Here is a 22,359-nt window from a genome sequence, read left to right as displayed (position 1 = left end):
TCGGCTCGGAGAGCAGGAATGAAAGAACCGACATACTCCTCCTTTCACCTTTTCTTTTATTTTTTGTTGCTGTTTTGCGAGGTTTGATCAGCCTACCACAGCTCGCGCCTTTTGCTGTTGCCGTCGCAGGTGGCCATGGTCTTGCGAGCGCTTTGCTTCTGTTATCGTGTCGCCTACGTACCATGGCATGTGCAGCATTTCTCTTTTGCGTGCGTGGTGTGCAAAGCCGCTGTAGACTCCTTCGATTGTCGACTACTCGTGTAGCTATGGCCAGCGTCAAGAAGCGCAAGACCCTTGACTTTGTGACGAAGTTGAAGGCTATTCAGCGTGTTGAGGCGGGCGAGAAATGTTCGACCGTCATGGGTGACTTCAGGATATCACGTAGCACTCTGAGTACAATGTTGAAGAACTAAGCAAATATCAAGACAAAGGCAGCGGAGCAGCGAACATCGGGAGCCTGTCATGTGTGCGCTTCTGCCCACAGGAATGTAGAAAAGGCACTCTATGCCTGGTGTTTAAAAGTACGCGCAAAGAGAGCATTCCGGTGGATGGCCCAATGCTGATTGCCAAGGCCAAATGGTTTGCCGCTGCACTCGGTGAAACAACTTTGCCGACAACACCGTGTGGCTTCACTGACTTAAGCAGTGCTACTACATTGTTGGCAAAACAAATTCTACCAAAAGTGAACCTGTCAGCAGTCAGGACATCCAGCTGTGAATGACGATGGTGTGGCCGGAAATCTCCACGAAGTTTTCTCCCGCAGGATCTTCAATGTCTGGCGAGACGTGAAGACGGACACAGTGGCCAACTGCTTCCGCAAGTCACTCAGGAACCGTTGAATTTGACGACGAGTGATAGAAGACGTGTTTCATTTCATTTTCATTTTATTATACTGTCAGCCCCATTTGGGCTATAACAGGGGTTGTCGTCTTGCTTCCCAGCAGCAGTTCCACACAAAGTATCTGCTGACGACTTCGTGTAGGCAGACTGCAATGTCCTGGCTGTTGCGAGCCTCGCTGACGAGGCCATAGTAGTTGCAATCGCAGGGGCTCAGGATACTCAGGCCGACAGCTCAAGTGATGAGGAGGGTCGTCCGGTCGAGACGCTGGCTACACACGCATACTCCACCGTTGAAGCAGCTGCAGCGTTCGGCGTCATTTGTCATTGTATCGGCGACATGGAGGGAACCGGACTGTCACACCAGGACAGCCTTCATATGATCGAGACTAGCGTCTTCAACTTCATTTCAAAAGCAAAGAAGCAGGCCATGATAAACGATTTTTTTCCCACAAATGAATCATTCTGTTACGGCGTGTGTGCGGAATTAGTTGTCATTCTTTAATGCACCTGTTGTAGGTGATGATTCATTACTGGTAAGATCTCGGGAGCTCTATTTTTTCATATCGAATTTTTCATATATCGAACTAATTCGCGATTCCCTTCGAGTTCGATATAACCATGTTCGGCTGTATAAAACGCACTAATTTACTTTTACAAAAAATGCAGTAAAAGTGTATATCATTGCATCTGCAATGGTCCATGCAGCTCGCTCAAATGCCGCGCTTTGGAGATGTGATTTGCATCGCTTGCTTAAATCTCCTGTTATTCTAGACACCAATTAGACACGTAGCCCGACACAGAGAAACTTTGCATTGAAGTAAGGCGGCAGATTCGCTCAGTGGGATTTTGATTTTTCAGGATGAAGTCGAAGGATCAACGGGCACGGAGAACATCTTCCACAGGGCACTGCTTTTCTGGAGTTTTCAGGAGAAATTCGTCAATCAGCGACTAGAGCTGGCCAAGGACGTCGGGATGCCGTACAAGCCGCTGGCGTCCAAGTGAGTGGTTTCATTGGCTGAGCACATGGCACACTAACCTTGTAACATACACAGTGCTCGCACTCCTTTCTAGGTTGGTGCTTTCCAATAAGATTTCCCCGCTCGATGTGTTATCTTGTTTTCTTTCCTTTCCTGCCAATGTCTGATTGGCCGCGTAGCACTTAAAAATGCATCGCAAACAGAATAAAGCAGGATTTGTTTTCCTGGAACTGCTTGAGTCGTCCGTTTCCTGGGCTTGCTGTAATCCGGCCGCTGAATACGTAACAACCTGCACTGATGCTGTGGCAACGGCTAAGCCTAGCTGCGTTGCCGTTCAGTAGCACTCGATGGTCACCGTAATAAGAAAAAATGATTACACTCAGAGCAGGCGTCATTTGTAACGAAAAGTGACTTACAAACCTGCTGTTTTTCCTCATTGCTTAGCCATTCACCAACAAGTCAGAAGGCTGCAACGGTGCGTCTACTTAGCTCTGCCATCATTTCACAGTCAGTTTCAAGTTTTTTGTTTTGTTTTTTTAAAGACACGCTTATGAAAAAAGTGCAGCCACATCATGGAAGTGTCATGAAACAACACCAAATGACGCAAAATCGCGAAATACAGCGTTTTGTTCAGCTAGAACTGCGAAACAGCAATATTATGCAATATGCAATATCCTGCATTGGCATAGGACGCTAAATCAATGTGCAGCAGTAAGTGAACGACGCTTTATTAAAACCATCAAATACGCCCTGTAAAGCTGCAACATCGCAGCAAACCAAGGGACCTAGCGGTCTTCTGCCTCTTTGAACAACAAAGGCACTGGTTGAGTGCTTTGCACTGCACTCCACTACCCATGCTGCGTGAAGAACAATATTGACACTATAGAAATATTCATAGACAGTTCGCTAGCTACCGTATTTACACGATTGTAAGACGACTCGAATGTAAGACGACCCCCCCCAAAATCGCATCTCCAAAAAAAAAAAAAAAACCTACGCGACCTACGCGACCAACAACGATCGATCGCGTAGGTCAGTCACGTAGGCCGCAAGCTTCGCCTCTAGTTCCGGAAAGCAGCCAGACTTCGGCCCGCGAAAGCCACGGCGCTTGGAGTCGCACGAGAAAATTTCCTCGCGCTGAAGCCGCCACTTCCACACCACACATTCACCGATTCCGAACTTTCATCCTCATGTCACGGCACTCATGTCAGACAGAAGTGACTCGAGAGAGCCGGTCGTGGACACAAGCGACAGGAGCACGCGGCGACGCGCCCGCTTAGAAAATTGTATCACAAAGAGGAGCTCTTCCGTCAACTACCAATACCCCCCTTCGGCGGCTCTTCCATCGATTACCGGTGCTCCCTCAAGAGCTGTGCGCTCGTCATAAAGGCACTCGTAATGCGCGCAGTAGATGCTAAAAAAGAAAAGCTTTTGTGTAAGCACGTGGAAAACTATGCGCTTTGGGTTGAGCGGGAAATGATTCGAGATGACAATACATGGTTCAATTTCGATTCTAAGGTACATGGTTCGATTTCGATTATAAGACGACCCCCCAACATTGGATTGTCAAATTTGAAAAAAAGGATCGTCTTACAATTGTGTAAATACGGTAATGCTAGCGAACTGTCTACGAATTTGCCTATGTATTGTCTGTGGATCTGTCTGCAGAACTGTCTACGGATTGCTCATTTGAAGCCTGTACTTCCCATCATTTTCGGAGGGGTACAATGATCGCAGTTCCACTTTCCTCTCCAGCTTATTGTATGAAACTCTAAGGATATTTACCAACCTGAATGGGTGATATAATATCAGAACTGGGCTCGAACATGGACTACGTCACAAATATTAAACTCGTTATGGTGCCTTGCTTGGGATTCCTTTGTATTCAGACTTTTCCCTTTCGTCATGAGCTCCTTAATTTTGCTTACTTTTCTAAGTAGGCCTAGAGGCACCAGTCAAGTGAAATAAATTTTCATTTGATTGCTTGTAGGGGCAACACTGGTATCGAGCTGAACCCAGGTAGTGTGCCGCAGCTGCGCAAGAAGAGCACCGATGGCAGCCTCAACACGTCGCTGTCGAGCATCCTCTCCTGCAAGCTTCGTGAAGGCTACGCCCTGCGGAGCATCTCCACGGCCAAAGGTCAGTTGGTGCTGCAGCAGCTACACTTGCGCTATGACACGACAACGACTGTGTGGACATTCTGTCTCACGCAAGGTCATTTCCTGGCAATTTTTGTCTGCTGTTTGGTGAATGTTGTACCAATGCTGAGTAAAAAATAAAAAGGGGCCTTTTTAAAGATCATTGGCCTCTTTAGGGTGCATACGGTGAGCACTGACATCAAATTTACTTATGTTAAGATTTTTGCGTCATCTAGTAGCTATCGATCGTCTAGTAGGGATTCGAGACCTAAAATGCATCAGAGTGACGAATGAATATCTGCATTATTGATTAATATATTCGCTATAGAACTTGGTTCAAAATGGCTCGAAAGCCCGCCAAATTGTAGTGCTGCTAGTGCTACCTCACGGCCACGCCAGGGCCGCTGCACAGCTGATGCTGCTTCCACAAAAAATGGTTATGTCTCGCACGCTGGCATTTCGTCTGCTAGTAGCGCACATGCAGTCAGTACAGCTGTCTCTCTGATGATGTAGACTAGAGCCCCGCCATGTGTTTTCCGCCGGCTAGGTTAAGTAGCGCCAACTCATTCTTCCTTTAGCCCCGGCCTTGAGAAGGGGCAGCTGGTACTGTCAGTGAAACCCAACTGATTCGCCAACACAGAATTTACCCTGTAGCAGCACGGCGCAAAGTGAAGCGAGCAAACGGGGCTGGTCTTCACAGGCGTCCAGTCTCTCTGTTCATTGGCGTGTACAAAGTCAACCCACTGGCTGCGTTGAGGTTCGTGGCTTGGAAAGGCATGAAACGTCATTCACTTTCCACTTTTTTCGCGCCTCGACATGCAGGGCGGTTCCCCGACATTCTGGCACATATTGTTGCTCTGAATGATTGTACTCACGCTGTGGAGCACATGTCAAATCAGTCGATACGACGTGATGAATCGCACGCACGCTTCGAACACAGCAAGCAGAGCCATTAGTGAAAGCATGGCCGGGAGTCGGCTCCAAGAACACTCAGATCTTCGACGTCATTGTTACTTGCGTGTCGTATTTTCGGAATGTATCACATTGAACACGTAGCACTAGTGTCGATGTCGCAGGGCAGTCTATTTTACGTTTTTTCACCCTAGCTTTTCTACACTGTTTGACATCTAATTAAAATAACTTCCACGCGACGGATGCCATTCATTTTTGGCCAAGAAGTTCTATGCATACCAAGCGATTGAATGATGGGCACATCTCGATCTTGAAATTTGATGTCAGTGCTCCCTTAAAGTAGAAAATCTTGCTTAAACAAATTAAAACATTTTTGTTTTGTCTAATTACACTCAAACATCTTTATACAAAGTTGCATGTTGCATGAAAATAAGTTCGTTATATTCAAAATTCGTTTTAAAGGTTTATTCTTAACACTTAACACTAAGTATTGCAAAACATTTATTCATTTACTTCATTATGATTGATATTTTGTTATCTCTCGGTGTAGTGTATTGAGGCTTGAGTAATGAGGTCTTGTCTAATTTTAATGAATATTTTGCTGTATTATATGCTCGAGGTTTTTGAGGACTAATCTGTTAGGAAGGTTGAGATTACTTCACTTTATGCATTACCTTGTTTTATCTATTATCTCTCTTTACTCAGTAGTTCCCTAATGAAGTGCAAAAGTCGAAACATGCAAAAGGCACTATTGAGGCCCATGGTGCAGTCAAACCCGTTTATAACAAACTCGAAAGTGTCACGATGGATGGTCATTATATAAGTCGAGCTTTGTTTAGACTGACCACTGTTTCAAAGAGCTGTGTCCGGAAATTATCACCATCGTCCGGAAATTGTCAGAAGTTTTTTTATTCAGTCATTGGGTTCAGAGTGCATTAGTGTTCCTTCCTTATGCTTGATTGGCACTGAATTCTCTTTTCTGAGTGTATTATTATGAGTGCACTAGGTTGTTCAAGTTATGGTGGTTGCTGCGCATGATGCACGCTACGCATGCTTTCCTGGTTCTGGTCCGTATAAAAAAGTGGAGTGACGCAATGAATGATGTCAGTCGAGTGTAGCGCATTGTCCTGTTGTTCTTTCTTGTGCTGTCGTTTCCCACTAAAAAAAAATTACTATGGATTCACGCTGGCTAGCTCACCAACGCACTGTCAAAACTTCAAACAGTCCTGGAAGTGGAAAGGTTATCAATAAAATTGACCTCCGAATCCTTCGCATCCTGGCCAGTAAAGGTTGGAATGCCCAGCAAGGTCCTCAAACTGCGGGCTGCATGCGCATGTGGCCTTCACGTGGGGCTGCAGTGATCAAGGGTGTGAAAAATGCTGCGATCTGTTCCAAGGATGACGAGGCCATTTTGAAGCGCTGTGGTCGCTTACCAACGGTCGCACACTACGAGGTCGCCCAGAGCGAGCCTCATTATAACAAAGTTGCATATTCCACAAAAATAAGCTCGTTATATCCAAAAATGCTTTATAAAGGTATATTCTTAACACTATATGTATTGCAAGACTATTCTTTCTTTACTTCATTATAACCAATATTTTGTTATATCTAGATTCACTCTATCGAGGTTTGTGTCTAGTTTCAAGTCATTGAGTGCTTTAGAATGAACATTCAACCAAAGCACAGAAAACATTAAATTAGAGAGAGATAACAGTATCTGTTCACAAAGGCTTCTTCTATTCCTGCTTTTCCCTTTTGTAATGAATTCTGTTGCTTAGCAAAAACGACAAGTAGTGTGCAGGGAACTTTTTCTTGTGCGACTTTTTTGTAGGAGAACTGGAAATCAAGCTGGTACTTCCGTGGAAGTTCGATGTTAACATCGAGTATGTCGTCATGGTTCCATGGCAGTCTTCAAGCAAGAGGTAAGCTGTGTTATACGATTCATTTCTTTATAACTTTTTTTTTATTGCATAAAATATATTTGTAATGCATTGGTAATGCATTGGGCTCTTCGTCATGGCTAACAAGACTGATAATTCACTGGCAATTCCATGTCCTGTGAGGGTGCTACCACCATTTGTAAAGGCGTTTGCACATTGTGGCGCAGACATGTCCAGCGAGTAGGTCGCAGTCAGGGTTAACAGCTGCAGAGTGGTAGGTGGCGTTGTGCTCGCGAGCGTTTATCACTATTATTATCATCATGGCGAGTGCAGTAGCGCCGCCAGTGACGCCTGGTGGCGTGTCTCGGTGGCAACACATGAAAGACAAGCGGTCTTCTTTGGCAGTTGGCGCCAACGGTTGTCTTCCGCGGTGGGTCCATAGGTGGGCGGCACCATGCGTTGTCTGCTGCGAGCCCTCGTAGTGAGCCGAGTGTTGGCGTGGCCGCCCTCGCGCTACCTTGTGTTTGTTCTTATGCTTGATTGAGTCTATTGGAATATTGTATAAGGGTTGAGTTAGCGTGTTGAGTGATGTCTTTTGAATCGGCTGACGATATTGTTACGTACAATCCAAATGGTGTACGAATAACTGTTTATTGGGGCTAACTTGTGCCCGAAAAGTAAAGGAAAATGTAGCGGCGTTTCCAACAGGCAATCAGCAAAAGGGGATCATTCTCCGAGAGACCCTCGAGCGGTGCACCACTTCTTTTTCATCAAAATCCCGTCCTGAGGAGGCGCTTGCCGTCACGGCCTTTTCTTGTTTCATCATCAAGCCGCTGGTCTCTTGGGGGGCGCACGAACTAGCACGCGTAGTTTGAATACTGCGTTTGCCTTGCGTCATTATCCCTCCTCCAAAAACTCATCGTCCCGATGCGTAAAAGTAGTGTTGCTGAGATGGTCTAAATGCGTGGTTTCCATTGGAGAAATAGGTATTCCTCATGATCGGGTGTGTACAGTTCGATGTTCATTGCCTGTCATAGTATGGCTTCATTCTGACTACATGCACGATTTCTGTGCTCCTTCGGCATTTTGATGAACTCACTTGTCCTTCCGGTGACACCTCGTAGTTCAAGGAGCTGAAGCGACGAAAAACTCGGTAAGGGATAGCGGCGCATGAGCTTTTCGGAAAGGCCAGGCGTCCGCACGGGAGTCCAAATCCAAACTCGGTCGTCTGGTGTGTAGTCGGCTCCTCTCCGACGAAGGTTGTAACGATTTGCATCCACACGTTGTTGTTGTTTTATGTGATGTCGCGCCAACTGCCGTGCTTATTCGGCTCGCTGAATGAATTCGCTGATGTCAGGCTTGTGCTCTGTATTGTCGCCTACAGGCAGCATTGCATCTAATGGTGTGGTAACTATTCGACCATAGACTAGCTGGAATGGCGTCACTTTAGTAGTCTCCTGCACAGCAGTATTGTAAGCAAAAGTGGCGTACGGCAGTATCTTGCCCCACGTACGGTGCTCCAAGTCAACGTAAATGGACAACATATCGGTTAGAGTTCTGTTGAGTCGCTCGGTTAGCCCATTCGTTTGGGGGTGGTAAGCCGTTATTTTCTTATGACATGTGTGGGTAAGTTTCATAATGGACTGCGTCAGATTGGCTGTGAATGCAGTTCCTCGATCCGTGATAACCACCTTTGGCGCACCATGCCGTAGTACAATGTTAGTGACGAAAAATTCAGCGACTTCTATAGCCGTGCCCCTGGTGAGAGAGGCTGTCTCGGCATACCGGGTTAAGTAGTCTGTCGCCACTACTATCCATCGGTTGCCCATTGATGACGTAGGAAATGGACCAAATAGATCTATTCCTACTTGTTCAAACGGAGATTCAGGTGGTTCGATTGATTGGAGAAATCCTGCAGGTTTCAATGAAGGCGTTTTGCGTCTCTGGCAATCTCTATATGTCCTTACATAATGCTGTACAGCATCCAGTAACTTTGGCCAGTAGTACTTGGTGCGGATGCGAGCCAATGTTATACTCACTCCGAGGTGTCCTGCTGCTGGGTCATCGTGGCAGGCTTCCAGGATTTCGGGTCGCAAGGCCGAAGGAACGACGAGTAGGAATTTCTCCCTGCTGTGCTCGAAGTTTCTCTTGTATAAAACGTTTCTCATCAGGTACGAGGACAATCCTCGGACGAAAACTTGAAGAACACGCATGGGTTGCCCTTCCAGATGCTTGATCAGTTTAAGCAACTCCGCGTCAGATCGATGATATTCTGTCATGTCTGCGGTACTGACGGCCCCAAGAAACAGAAAGTCGTTTCCATCTTCCACAGGTGCAGATTCCATTGGTGCGCGTGACAGGCAATCAGCATCGCTGTGCTTGCGACCCGACTCGTGTTCTTGCAACCTGAGGCTTATGGTCTCCCCGCTACTAACTGCAGCGGACGATCGCTGCGGGTTCACGCTTAGCGAGCCACAGGGCCGCTACTCCATTTACTCGCGTGTAGCGCACCGCTCCGCGCGCTTAACTAATAAGGCGTTTAGCGCGGCGCGGCGAATAGACAGTGTTCTAATGCAAAAATACACAACACTTTATTGCCTCTGGCGGCACCCCGAACAACAGTACAACGTCCGCTCCCGGGACGCGGGTAGCAAAGGCACCCGCACGCGGACGTTCACAATAAGGGGAAAACTGCGAGCACGTCGCAGCTGGCAATGGCGAGCTTTGACATGCCGGTCGGGAAAAGGTCCCTCGCGGCTATGCTGCACACTCTCACGATGGCCAATGGGCCTGGTCGCGAGTGTTAGGGCAAACCTCGTACGCGTAGGCCTACGGCAAGTGCGGCTCGTTGTGGTAAGACCACTTCGAGCACTAGGCACCGCTGTGGGCTTGGCGTACGCTACCGAAGCTAGCACTTAAGTAAACACGCCTGCCGAGGGGCCCAAGGCCACCCCAGTCAGACTACAATCCGGCGATTCCCAAAGGAGACGCGGGCAAAGGAAAACACGTGCGTACCCGGCGCCGACCACGGAGATGCGAGCGCTCCCTCGACGCGTGCCGTGCCCGCACGTGGCACCATCTATCGCCACGCGTCGTTATCAGAGCAGGAAAAGCAAAAGGGTGTGGCCGTGCGGCGGAATGCCCGCAAAATGGTCGGAGGCACGTGCAGATTCCATTGGTGCGCGTGACAGGCAATCAGCATCGCGGTGCTTGCGACCCGACTCGTATACGACTGTTATGTCGTATTCTTGCAACCTGAGGCTTATGGTCTCCCCGCTACTAACTGCAGCAGACGATCGCCGCGGGCTCACGCTTAGCGAGCCACAGGGCCGCTACTCCATTTACTCGCGTGTAGCACACCGCTTCGCGCGCGCTCAACTAATAAGGCGTCTAGCGCGGCGCGGCAAATAGACAGTGTTCTAATGCAATAATACACAACACTTTATTGCCTCTGGCGGCACCCCGAACAACAGTACAACGTCCGCTCCCGGGACGCGGGTAGCAAAGGCACCCGCACGCGGACATTCACAATAAGGGGAAAACCGCGAGCACGTCGCAGCTGGCAATGGCGAGCTTTGACACGCCGGTCGGGAAAAGGTTCCTCGCGGCTATGCTGCACACTCTCACGATGGCCAATGGGCCTGGTCGCGAGTGTTAGGGCAAACCTCGTATGCGTAGGCCTACGGCAAGTGCGGCTCTTTGTGGTACGACCACTTCGAGCACTAGGCACCGCTGTGGGCTTGGCGTACGCTACCGAAGCTAGCACTCAAGTAAACACGCCTGCCGAGGGGCCCAAGGCCACCCCAGGCAGACTACAATCAGGCGATTCCCAAAGGAGACGCGGACGAAGGAAAACACGTGCGTACCCGGCGCCGACCACGGAAAAGCGAGCGCTCCCTCGACGCGCCCGTACCTCGTGCCGTGCCTGCACGTGGCGCCATCTATCGCCACGCGTCGTTATCAGAGCAGGAAAAGCAAAAGGGTGTGGCCGTGCGGCGGAATGCCCGCAAAATGGTCGCAGGCGCGCCTCAGATCCCCACATCCTCCATCTAGCAAGTCGCCCAGAAGGGTCCTTTAGGCCTGCGAGCCAGCACAGCGAGTGACGGTCGCTCACTGCTCAAAATAGTCTACCATATAAGTACAGTCGGAATTTCTGTATGGCCCATATTACCGCCAGACATTCTTTTTCCGTCGCCGAATAATTTATTTCAGCTCTCGAAAGAGTGCGACTAGCATATGCAACCACTCTTACCTCTCTGTTTTGCAGCTGCACAAGGATGGCGCCTAGTCCCAAATTGCTTGCATCCATGTGAATCTCTGTTTCGGCTTCTTCATGAAAATGTGCCAGTACGGGGTGGTTTAGGAGTTGCTGTCGTAGCTCATTGAACGCAGCTTCTTGCTCGATTGTCCAGGCGAAAGGCGTGTCTTCTTTCGTCAGTCGGGCTAGTGGTTCCGCAATCTTCGAAAAATCTTTGATGAATCTTCTGTAATAGGCACAAAGTCCTAAGAATCGTCTCACAGCCCTTTTATCCATCGGTCTCGGAAACTTTTCTACAGCTGCTGTCTTTTCGGGGTCAGGTCGAATGCCTTCAGAGCTAACCACATGACCGAGGAAAAGCAGTTCATGAAAACCAAAATGGCACTTTTGGGGTTTTATCGTCATCCCTGCTGAACTAATCGCTTCGAGCACAGTCCGTAGTCGTTCCACATGCTGATCGAAGGTGGCCGAAAAGATCACGACGTCATCGAGATAAACAAGGCAGGACTGCCATTTTAACCCGGACAGCACAGTATCCATCATCCGCTGAAATGTGGCTGGTGCAGAACACAGGCCAAATGGGAGTACCGTATTTACTCGATTCTACCGCGCCCTCGATTGTAACGCGCACCCGATTTCCACCGTGAAAAAAAAAAACGTAAGACATCGATTGCAACGCGCACCCATTTTTCTCGCTGGCCCGCACGATCACACTACTCGAAAAAACGACTCCTTTCGGGAGCGTCTTCCATTCAAATATGAGGTACGGGCGAAGCTTGTGCCCATCTGACGTGTAACAGAGCATTGCCGTCACTGTAGTTTTACCGTGGACCAATGTCAGCACGCGAACTTGCTTCGCCCCCTTCTCGACGGTTGTGGTGCCAGGCATGTCGAAGTAAAGAGGCGTCTGATCGGCGTTCCCGATTTGCCCAAGCAGGTAGCCGTTGTTGCGCCCTAAGTTTAGGACGAACCTCTGAAAACTGTGAAGCTTTTCATCATACTCCTCCGCAAAACTTTTCGCATATGCATGTTCCCCTTCGGAGGGAAAAGCGTTTCCTCTCCATAAAGTTAGTTAGCCAGCACCTGCTCGCTTTAAACTGGCTCCACATTAGACCTTTTTCTAAGACTAATTGCATAGCCCGCACTTCGAGCAGTTTTGTCGTCACGGGCCACTGTGCCGCTCGCTGCTCAAGCACGTTCTCGCCGAGCAGCTCTTTAATTTGCGGAAACCGACCCTGCTGTGGTCCACTGAAGCCTTTGCGTGAAGCTTTGCTGTCGACAATCTTCTGCTTTTGTTTCCGCCGATCCCGCACGCACGTTTCGGGAGCTCCGAACCACCGCGCTGCGGCCCGATTTCCGTCCGTTTCCGCACACACGATGGCTTTTCTTTTAAAAGCGGCATCGTGGTGCACTCGAGTTTTTGGAGTCGGCCCTTCCACGCCGTCGATGCTAATGCACTACTAGATGACGAACTCCTCAGCACACGTACGAAGTGCCGCACATGGGAAACACATAGGCAGAAATGGCCGACGCGCCATGCCGACGCACGTAGGGGGCGGCCATTTTGGATTTGCCGATGGCTATAGATTGAACGTATTTTTTTTGTTCGTACTCGATTCTAACGCGCATGCGATTTATGAACTCGCTTAACTGGAAAAAATGGTGCGCATTAGATTCGAGTAATTACGGTACCTTGAACTCGTATAACCCATGTGGGGTCACGAAAGCACTTTTCTCGCGATCTCGTTCGTCCACTTCTATCTGCCAGTATCCGCTCTTGAGGTCTAGAGAGGAGAAGAATTTTGCGTCTTGTAGTCTGTCAAGGTTGTCATCGATCCTTGGAAGGGGATAGACATCCCGCTTTGTGACGACGTTCAATTTTCGGTAGTCAACGCAGAAGCGCAAGGTCTGGTCCTTTTTCTTTACCAGTACTACAGGTGAGGCCCATAGGTTGGCCGACGGTTGAATTACATCGTCCCTGAGCATTTCTTCAACTTGGCCTCTGATGACTTCTCTCTCTTTTGGCGACACTCGGTACGGGTGCTGGCAAATAGGTCTAACAGATTGATCGATTATGATGCGGTGTTTGGTGATAGATGTTCTTTGCACTTTCGATGACGTGGAAAAACATGAGGTGTACTCCCGTATAAGGCTCTCGATTTTTTGTTTCTGGTTCGGTGATAGGGCTGCTTCGATGTGGATAGATGCGAGTATGGAATCTATACTGTCAGGGTGTAGTGGTGCAGTCTCGGAAGAATCCAAATCCGTAATCGGAACGTAATCGTGCAAATGACCAACAACAGTTCCCTTTTCAAGATGCTGTACCTCATTTCGGAAATTTGTCAGGAAGACACTCGTACACCCATCACGCAGTCGTACAATACCTCTTGCTGCACAGATCCCTTTCTCGAGTAATAGCCCAGTATTGCTTTCTGCCATTCCTTCACAGTTGTTGTACACATTGCTTTTTACGGTGACAACGATGGTGGAGCTTGCGGGTACTGTTACATCATTACCAGCAATCTGGAGAGCATCGAATCGTTTTTCACTCTCGAATGTCGCGATGGCCTGTTTCGTCGAGAACGAGACGCACGTTTCCTGCAAGTTTATCACTGCGCCATTGGCCTGCAAAAAGTCCATTCCGATAATTGCATCTCTTGAACACTCCGACAGGACAATGAAGCTGGCGACGTAGGTGAAACCGCGTATCCCGATTCTAGAGGTACACATGCCTGCCGGATCGATAAGGTGTCCCCCGGCGGTTCGCACTTGTGGTCAGCACTTTTTTCAGCGTTCTGGCAAGTCCCCTGCTCATGACGGAATAGTCTGCGCCTAACAGCGGCGACCTCTTGGTTCAACTTCGGGCTGTCCGGAGGGCCTGCGAGAGGGCGGAGGGCCACGGTCTTCTGGTCCCTACGTGGGAGCGGCCCGTGACTGCTACGGATTCCTTCTAAACGGGGCCGTTACAACGCAGTTCCTCAGGACCTGAATAAAGTTTTTTATCTGTCTGTCTGTCTGTGTCTACCAAAGCATTAGTTTCGTAGCCGTCTATAATTACCGACAAATCAGAAGCGACGTTACCGTTTCCGCACGTAGTCTCGTGTCCATCATCACATTTTGAAATCTGCACTAGAGGTTGTTTTCTTGCGTCGGCAGCGGCCTTACGTCCCCAGGTCGCCGATTCTAGTTTTTCCGAAGCGGGCTTTGGGAAAGTCGCCTCGGAGAGTTTGAAGATGGGTGCGGACTTGGTGACCGATACCTCAGTGGCGCCGTCGACCGAGACTGATGCTGGTGCGAGGAGTGAGCACCTTGACGCGTTGACAAGTACTCCTCGATTTCAAAAAGTCGCTCACCATTCTGTGGACAGGCAGCGTTTACGGGAAAACCCCGAAGTCTAGCTCGGCGATATTCACACATCCGGTAAAGATGGCCAGCTTCGCCGCAGTGATAACAAAGCGGAATTCGATCAGGAGTGCGCCATATATCAGCTTTTCGGATTCTAGACTCGGCTGGGGACGGCGTAAATTGATGTTTCGGCAGATGCGTGCTTACTGCGGCGAAATAAGGTCCAGGGGCGGCGAAAGGAGGTCCAGGGGCGACGAAATGGGGTACAGGGGCGCCTCTCAGCACCTCGGTGTACGAGACTGCGGGCTGCATCGGAACCGACGCTTGAATAGGCTGGGCTTGTGGCTGCTGCTCACGGACTGCCTGTCTCACCTCCTTTCGAACAACTTCCGCTAATGACGAGACCGTTGAGGGGTTACCGTTTAGCTTCTGGAGCTCTTCTTGAACCACTGATCGGATGAGCTCTCGTAATACGTCGATGCCATTACCGAAGACTGCAGACACCGCGTCTACGGATGCGACGTTAACATCTCGATTGTAGTGCCTCGCTCACTGTTGCAGAGTCTTTTCAACCGCTGTCGCCTCGGTGCGAAATTCAGCGACGTTCTGCGGGGGCATCAGAGCAAACCATCAAAAATCTCCTGCTTCACCTCACTCATCAAGTGCCGAAGTTTCTTGTCCTCGCTCATATTTTGATCAGACCGGCAAAATAACCAGCACATGTCTTCCACATACATTGCGACGCTTTCATTGTTGCACTGGTTTCTTGCTTGCAAGGCAGCTTCAGCTCTTTCCTTGCGGTCTGTACTCGGGTATGTGGCCAGTAGCTCCCGGCGGAAATCATCCCACGATCGAATGGTACCTTCATGGTTTTTGAACCACGTTCGTGCACTGTCCTGCAATGCGAAATAAACTCGGCGGAGCCTCCGTTCTTCGGTCCATCCGTTGCAGTTGGCGACGCGCTCAAAACCCTCCAGCCAATTCTCAGTGTCTTCATGAGGATCGCCATGAAAAGGGTCCGGCGTTCGTGGCTCATCGACTACAACGTGCGTGGCAGCGACTGGAGACGAAACGACGTGTGCGGCAGCATTTGGAGACGACATTTCGGTACTCTCACCGGAGACAGCTGGAGACACTCTGGGCTCTGGTGGCAGGGGAAATTCCGGCGGCTCACCACGTAGACGACGGCTGGAGCGCTGATGAACTGGCGTGAGCTCAGTTGGTTCGACTGCTCGTGGTTCCGGGCTGCTTACTCGAAGTCCAACTGGGTTTGGGATCATTACCCGGCTCCTCCACCAAAACTGTTACGTACAATCCAAATGGTGTACGAATAAATGTTTATTGGGGCTAACTTGTGCCCGAAAAGTAAAGGAAAATGTAGCGGCGTTTCCAACAGGCGATCAGCAAAAGGGGATCAATCTCCGAGAGACCCTCGAGCAGTGCACCACTTCTTTTTCATCAAAATCTCGTCCTGAGGAGGCGTGCGCCGTCACGGCCTTTTCTTGTTTCATCATCAAGCCGCTGGTCCCTTGGGGGGCGCACGAACTAGCGCACGTAGTTTGAATACTGTGTTTGCCTTGCGTCAATATTGTCGTTGCAAAAGCAGTTAAGGGAAGATGCCAGGCGAAAAATCGCATTTTTAGTGAAATTTCTCGTATTTCTGATTTTTATTGCATTGTAATCTTCAAACCTTCTTCTTTCATCTGTGAAAATTTCAAAACTAAATTCGAACTGCAAAATGCAAAAAAATGTGTATGAAGGCAACGCGGTGGCTCAAAATTTCGTGAATTTGCGCCGATATAGGCCATCTTTGACTGCGCGCTGCTCCCCGTCGCAGTGTCGCCCGCCATCGCGATTGGTTGGGAAAGTTGCGTCCGGCCTTCTTCTTACAGCTCCGACGACCGTCAGTTTCGTACGTGGGCAAAAATAAATAAAAAACGAGGCCTTTTTATCACGTGGTTTGAGCGGTTTGAAACGCGTGGCACCCTAAGTCGCATCGCCATTGGCTACCGAGTAATTGTCAGCTGTGTTGGTGGCGGCCATCGGCATTTGGTCCGTCTGCTTTTCTGCGCGTCTACGCATATTTCCACGATGACAAGCCCGAAAAAGTGCAACGTGAGACCGCAGAAGTTTCGAACAAAGCACAAGTTCAAGGGAAGGTGGCGTAAAGCGCCCCGAACGACGGCGACAAACGAGAATGCGCCTACGTGTGCTAGGCCTGACAGCGGCATCGACGAGTGCGCGAGCGACAGTGGCTGCGATGAAGGGATTGACGCTGCGCTTTCTTTCATCAGTGCTTCGGAAAATAAGCTCGGCTTCTTCGAAAAAGACAAAAGACAGCGCGATGAGGTTTGTGCAACGACAGTTTTGTGCGACACCCTCTTGCTGACGGCACTTGTGGCAGGTGCGGCATGCCCTGCTTGCGGTATTCAAAAACTTGCCGTTCGGGAGCCGGCAGAAAAGCGCAAGGGACCTTTGTCGCTCCTCGAACTTCATTGCGAAAACAGCGAATGCTCAGCGACTGTTCTTTCGTGCTCCTATACGTCACTGCGTGTAACGGCGGACGGCAGCAGCCGAGTGTGCCAACGGTACGACAGTGGGAGCTCCCGAGATAGTTTCGCTGTAAATGTGAAGGCGGTGGTGGCTGCACACGCTGTCGGCACTGGGCATGAGCAATTGTCGAGATTTTGCTCCATTATTGGACTCCCAAAGCCAATGCATCACCGAGGATTTTTTTTGATAGCAAAGAAGGTGCACACCGCTGCCATGGCAGCTGTGAGTGAAAACTTGCGCCGATCCAAAGAGTTGACGAAAGAAGTAGCAGGCGAAACTGATGTGGCTGTTATCTTCGACGGCACTTGGCAGAAGAGGGGCCACAAAAGCCACAACGGGATTGGCGCAGTTATCTCCTTAGATACTGGCCTCTGCTTAGACTTCGAGGTCATATCAAATTACTGCCTGACATGCAGTAGGCACAAGGATGTGGGCCCAGACGAGGAAGTGTGGCAGGCATTCCATGGCCCAATCTGTGAAAAAAATGCAGACTGTTCCTCCCATGCCATGGAAACGGCGGCTGCAATGCGCATTTGGCAGAGAACATTGACTTATGACACCCCACTGCATTTCATGACATTCTTGAGTGACGGTGACAGCAAAGCATATAGTGCAGTTGCAGAGTCAAAAGTCTATGGTGCTGTCAATATAGAAAAAGAAGACTGCACCAATCATGTGGCCAAGAGACTTGGCACCGCGCTACGGAAGCTGCATGTGCCATTACCACGAGGGCAGAAAATGAAAGAGCCAGCCATTCAGAAGCTCCAAACATCAGATTGCCATAACAAGCAACAGGGGGAGTGTACGGGATATGTACACTGCAGTATGGGCTTCGTACTTCCACTCATGCTCTACTGACAATGCTGGCAGCCACAAGTTTTGCCCTGCAGGAACAGAGTCGTGGTGCAAACATCAACGCGCTGAAGCACTTGGTGAACCTGCACCACGCCACACACCTCTCCTGACAAAAGCACAGGGATTGGCTGTTTTGCCCATTTATAGGCCGCTAACAGATGAGAAGCTCCTTGCTCGATGCATCAAAGGGAAAACCCAGAACGCATCGGAATCCCTGAACAGCAAAGTTTGGCTACTTTGACCCAAGACTAAGTTTGTCTCCCGAACGGTTGTCGAGACTGCCGCAGCTATGGCAATCCTGTGGTTCAACAAGGGTCATGCTACTTTCGAGCACATCCTGGAAGAGCTCAACATACTGCCATCTAGAGATCTAGTTACTTTCAGTGATTCCCGCGATGCGAGGTGCATCAAAAGAATGTCCGAGCGTCTGACAGCAGAAGCAAGGGCCCACCGTCGTCGTGGAGTGAAAAGGGCATGGCTAGAAGAGAGTGCTCGCAAGGACCGTGAGGGCACAACCTATGCTGCAGGACAGTTCTAGTAACTTGCAGTGCTTTTCAAAGTTCTGTTGAACATTATGACCAAAGATTATGCATTTCTAACAACTCTGTGATAAAAAAAAAAAAAAAAAACTTTCAAATGCGTTTTTCTCCTTTTGCAGTTTTGTGTGATCTGTGCTTCTTATACACGCTAGTTCGTATACTTAGAATTGTCATACCTCTATGAAATTTTGCACATAGCATGATGAAGGCCCATAGAGTGCAAGTATCTATTCAGATTGTCAGTGCTGCTTGATTATGTTTTTCAAAAATTACATAACATTGAAAGCCCTTGGCAACTAGAGCCATAGTAGGGTTTTCTATTTTATTATTGTATTTCACCTGTTTACACACAAAATTTATATAGTTTTTTGCACTCTACAGTTGCAAAGGATCATAGTCAGCTATATCTGCATGCTTTATCTCAAATTTTTATAGGTCAGAATTGTTGCATAACAATGGCCATAATTTTGCAGTATCCGACCTGCAGAAAGAAAACCAAGCAATCTACATGACAATAAATGACATATTTGAAAAGAGGAGAAAAAACTCTATTAGCATGCCAATTTGTGTTAAGTTCAGACTCTTATTAAAGAAAATCGTTTTTCGAGTAGCATCTCCCCTTAAATAAATGAGTTTGGTTGGGTCCGACTTAGTCTGCTGTGTTCATTTGCTCCGAAAGTGCGTGCCTCATTGTGAGACCCCACAGTTTCAGCTTGTGAAAACATTCCATGTTCTTCAATATTTGATAGCATATTGCGCTGTTAATATTCACTTTAGCTCTGGTTTCAGCACTCATATTTTTCATAGAATTCAAAGATGACTGAATATGCATTCAAAAACATGTAAACTTGTTATCTTTATGTTTGGTTATTAAGAGCTCATATCTAAGACAAAATAAAAGTTTATCCAATCTAATCCAATATCTAAGACAAGTAAAATATTGATTATTTTATATTTGTTGGCTGATTCTTGCAGCACCTTGTTTGTGTGAACAGCACACCTGCGGCACCTTCTCTTACTTTATTGAACCAGATTGGCTGTCGCAGATCCTATGTGTATCACATGACCTGTTATAGATAATCATGAGTTCATTATCAGTGAAGTGCTACATTAACTGTATGGTAGCAGTCATTGCTATGTATGCGATGTGCACTCCATGCTCATTATAATAAAGTGACATCTGCCCCGAAAAAACTGTTTTATCAAAAATTTGTTATAAACTTGTATTTATACCAGTGTGTTCATTACAAGGCATTACAAGACTGTTCTTCATTAACTTTATTGTAACCAATAATTCGTTATGCAGTCGAGCCTGCTTATAACTATCGTATTTACTTGCATAATCCTTGCACTTTTTCCGGCAGAAAAGAGATGCAAAGTTGGGGGGTGCGAGAAGGGGGAAAAATTTTCACGAAAACGTACTAGAGCGCAAAAAAAAAACGAAGTGGTCGCAAATAGGGATTCTCACCAAAGCAACTAACAGCAAGCGTTGAAAAGTACTAATCAAAACTTACCTCAACAATAAAAGCACAGGTTCAACACGAGGCAAAATTTATTTGAGACACAAAAAATTCAAGCAAATAGTCGAGAACTAGAATACCATACGCAAAGCTTGTGGGCGTTGCGGGCGTAGCGGTAGTGTTTGTCACTCAACAGGAGCCCTCAAAAGGTAAGCGTAGCATATCAGTATTGGGCTTATGGCTATATAATGGAATCATCCGCAGTTTCCTTCTGAAGAAATAAAGTTTACCATCAACATCAGTCTTAGGCACACGGCAAGCCCAACGTGTCTTGGTGGCTTTCAGCTGCCGTCAGCAGTAGCGAACACAAAACTCGTCGACTCCAAAGGGCCTACCGGCGGCCTTGTTGCCATTGTTTAGGGCATGATCAATCACTTTCAACTTGAAAGCAGCTGTGTAGCTTCAGTATCGCCCCATAATGTGGCAAGATTACCGACACAACATACAAAACACGCCGCAAAGCGCACTTGCCCCTTTGACTTGGCTTAGATTGGATTGAATCTCCGTGCAATAATACAATGCTTGATGCTTAAAAGATGGCACCAGATGGAGCGGGCTATCATTATCAACGGCTGTAACGCGCAGACAACATTATTGCGGCAATTTTCTGGGGTGCGATAATTACTCGAGGAAAGCCTAAATTGTATATTTGTTGGGCGATGTAGGGGGTGCGATAATTATGCGAGTGCAAGGATTACGCGAGTAAATATGGTAACTTGAGCCTAAAGCGCCATCCGTTCGCTGTATCCCGAAGTTCGTAGTAAATGAAGTACAGCTTTTAAAAAAGTTGCGAGTGAAAACACCAACTTTTTTTGCCCCAAAAAAGTCTGTGATGCACGTGTTTCGAAGAGCAGAAACGATAAGGGCGGTCTCGAGTTCATTTAAAACGGCAGGCTGCTCGTTTGCCGAGGCCCTTGGCATAAGCTGCATGAGGCACTGGCTCCAAAGCTTCGTCGTTCTCGCAATCCGATTCCTCCAAATCACTCTCACCACATACTTCATTTACAATGCTCCAATCCATGAACGGTTCCGCAGTGTTGGCATCATCATCGGCCGTAATTAAATCATCGCAATAGATGTCCCAGTCGCTCTCCCAGGTCGGACTCAACGACACGCTGCCACAAATCGCCGCCGCAATAGTCATGTTCGGAAGCTCCAGGCTCGGCATCGGGCCCGACAATCGACAAAGTCGGCCTCGCGAAAATAGTTTCGCGCACATGTAGCCATCACCGCCGCCCACGAAATATTCACCGTCTCCACAGCTGAATACTGGGACGCCTGAAGCGGCAAGTTGGCTGCCAGGTGGTCAACAGCTATGAGCAGGCGCTCCACAATGCCGCACCTAACACTCGGATTACGCTCAAGCCAAGCGGTCACACTTTTGACGTTTTATTGAATGGCAGGAAAAAGCGTGCAAGTCCTCCCATCTGCCATCCTGACCACACACGCACACCAAGAGTGAGTAAGGCGTGCACACGTGACACTCATGCCAGAACGTGTGTAACATCTATGGGCCCATTTCTAGTCAAAACACAAAACTACTAATTCAAGCCAGTGTGGCTGGCGCCGCGGCGCGTTGGAGATGGGGGAAGAGGTTGTGATCAAGAGAGGAGAGCAGATTTGCAAGAGAAGGGCAAGGAGTTGCGATAGAGTGAAGAGAGGGGAGGGATGCGGCGGGAGGATGACCTTTAAAGCCAAAACACACATGAGAGCAGGATGAGCAGCCCTCTTGAAAGATCCGCGAAGCGCACAACTTGCACGTAGAAAAACTTGAAATCGAGTGCCTGCGCACGCAGAAGTCAAAGCACGGTTGCCTAGATCGGTGCGCGTGGCGGTGTTCAAAGAATTGACGGCCGTGGTGAAAAAATCGTTTTGTTACGTCAGCGGGTTTGTGTGGCCTCACGAACTTCAATATTTTTGCAAATTCGTTAAGCGCAAATTAACAGCCGTTCTCATGCTTTCGCACGCGTACAGTGGGCATGCTGAGCCGAGTGCGAAGTGGGCGAGAACAAGTTCTAAACACGAAACGAATCGCAAATTATCAGAGTCGGTGGGGTAGCATAGGCGTTGTGGGGGTGCTGACACACCCTGTCAGGTTGTTTGCGCCACTTGGCAGTGTGGGGTGTCCAATTGGCGAGCGCCACCACCACTTCTTGGAGCGAACGGGCACAGCAGGCGCGGTCGAAACCAAACATTACACATTTATTTAACTACTTCTTAATCGACGATATCGTCAGCCAAATTATTATAACATCAATCGTAATCAACACGTTAGGACATCCTTACACAATAGCAAACAACACTCAACATGACAAACAAGGCGGTGTTGCCAAAGCCTGACTCACCACATGGGCCCACCACTGACAACCCACAGTGCCGTCCACGGCATACCCACCGCTGGAGGCAACCGTCCATGCCACCGCCCTGCGCTAAAAGAGACCAGCTTATTTCTCCCTCGCCGCCTGCACTATACCATGATGATGATGGTAGTGATGATCAACGTCGCGAACACAATGCCACCTACTGCCCGATATTTGTAACC

At 48.5% G+C, this 22,359-nt stretch overlaps 1 protein-coding gene across 4 annotated transcripts in view; it reads left to right on the top strand.

Annotated features, from left to right (window-relative positions):
* LOC119180943 (KICSTOR complex protein SZT2-like) overlaps positions 1 to 22,359 on the top strand; it is a 290,449-nt gene that overhangs the window by 27,428 nt on the left and 240,662 nt on the right. For 3 of the 4 annotated variants that reach the window (XM_075875778.1, XM_075875776.1, XM_075875779.1), the window contains exons 9-11: positions 1,699 to 1,838; positions 3,808 to 3,956; positions 6,699 to 6,789. In XM_075875778.1, the coding sequence (XP_075731893.1) occupies positions 1,699 to 1,838; positions 3,808 to 3,956; positions 6,699 to 6,789 (380 nt within the window). The remainder of the gene's footprint in view (positions 1 to 1,698; positions 1,839 to 3,807; positions 3,957 to 6,698; positions 6,790 to 22,359) is intronic. The other variant, XM_075875777.1, reaches the window with a different exon arrangement.

The sequence above is a fragment of the Rhipicephalus microplus genome, chromosome 10 (genome assembly GCF_043290135.1).
Source record: "Rhipicephalus microplus isolate Deutch F79 chromosome 10, USDA_Rmic, whole genome shotgun sequence".
Lineage (NCBI taxonomy): Eukaryota > Metazoa > Arthropoda > Arachnida > Ixodida > Ixodidae > Rhipicephalus > Rhipicephalus microplus.
Note: the sequence above shows the minus strand (reverse complement) of the source record. Positions and strands in the feature narration are given on the sequence as shown.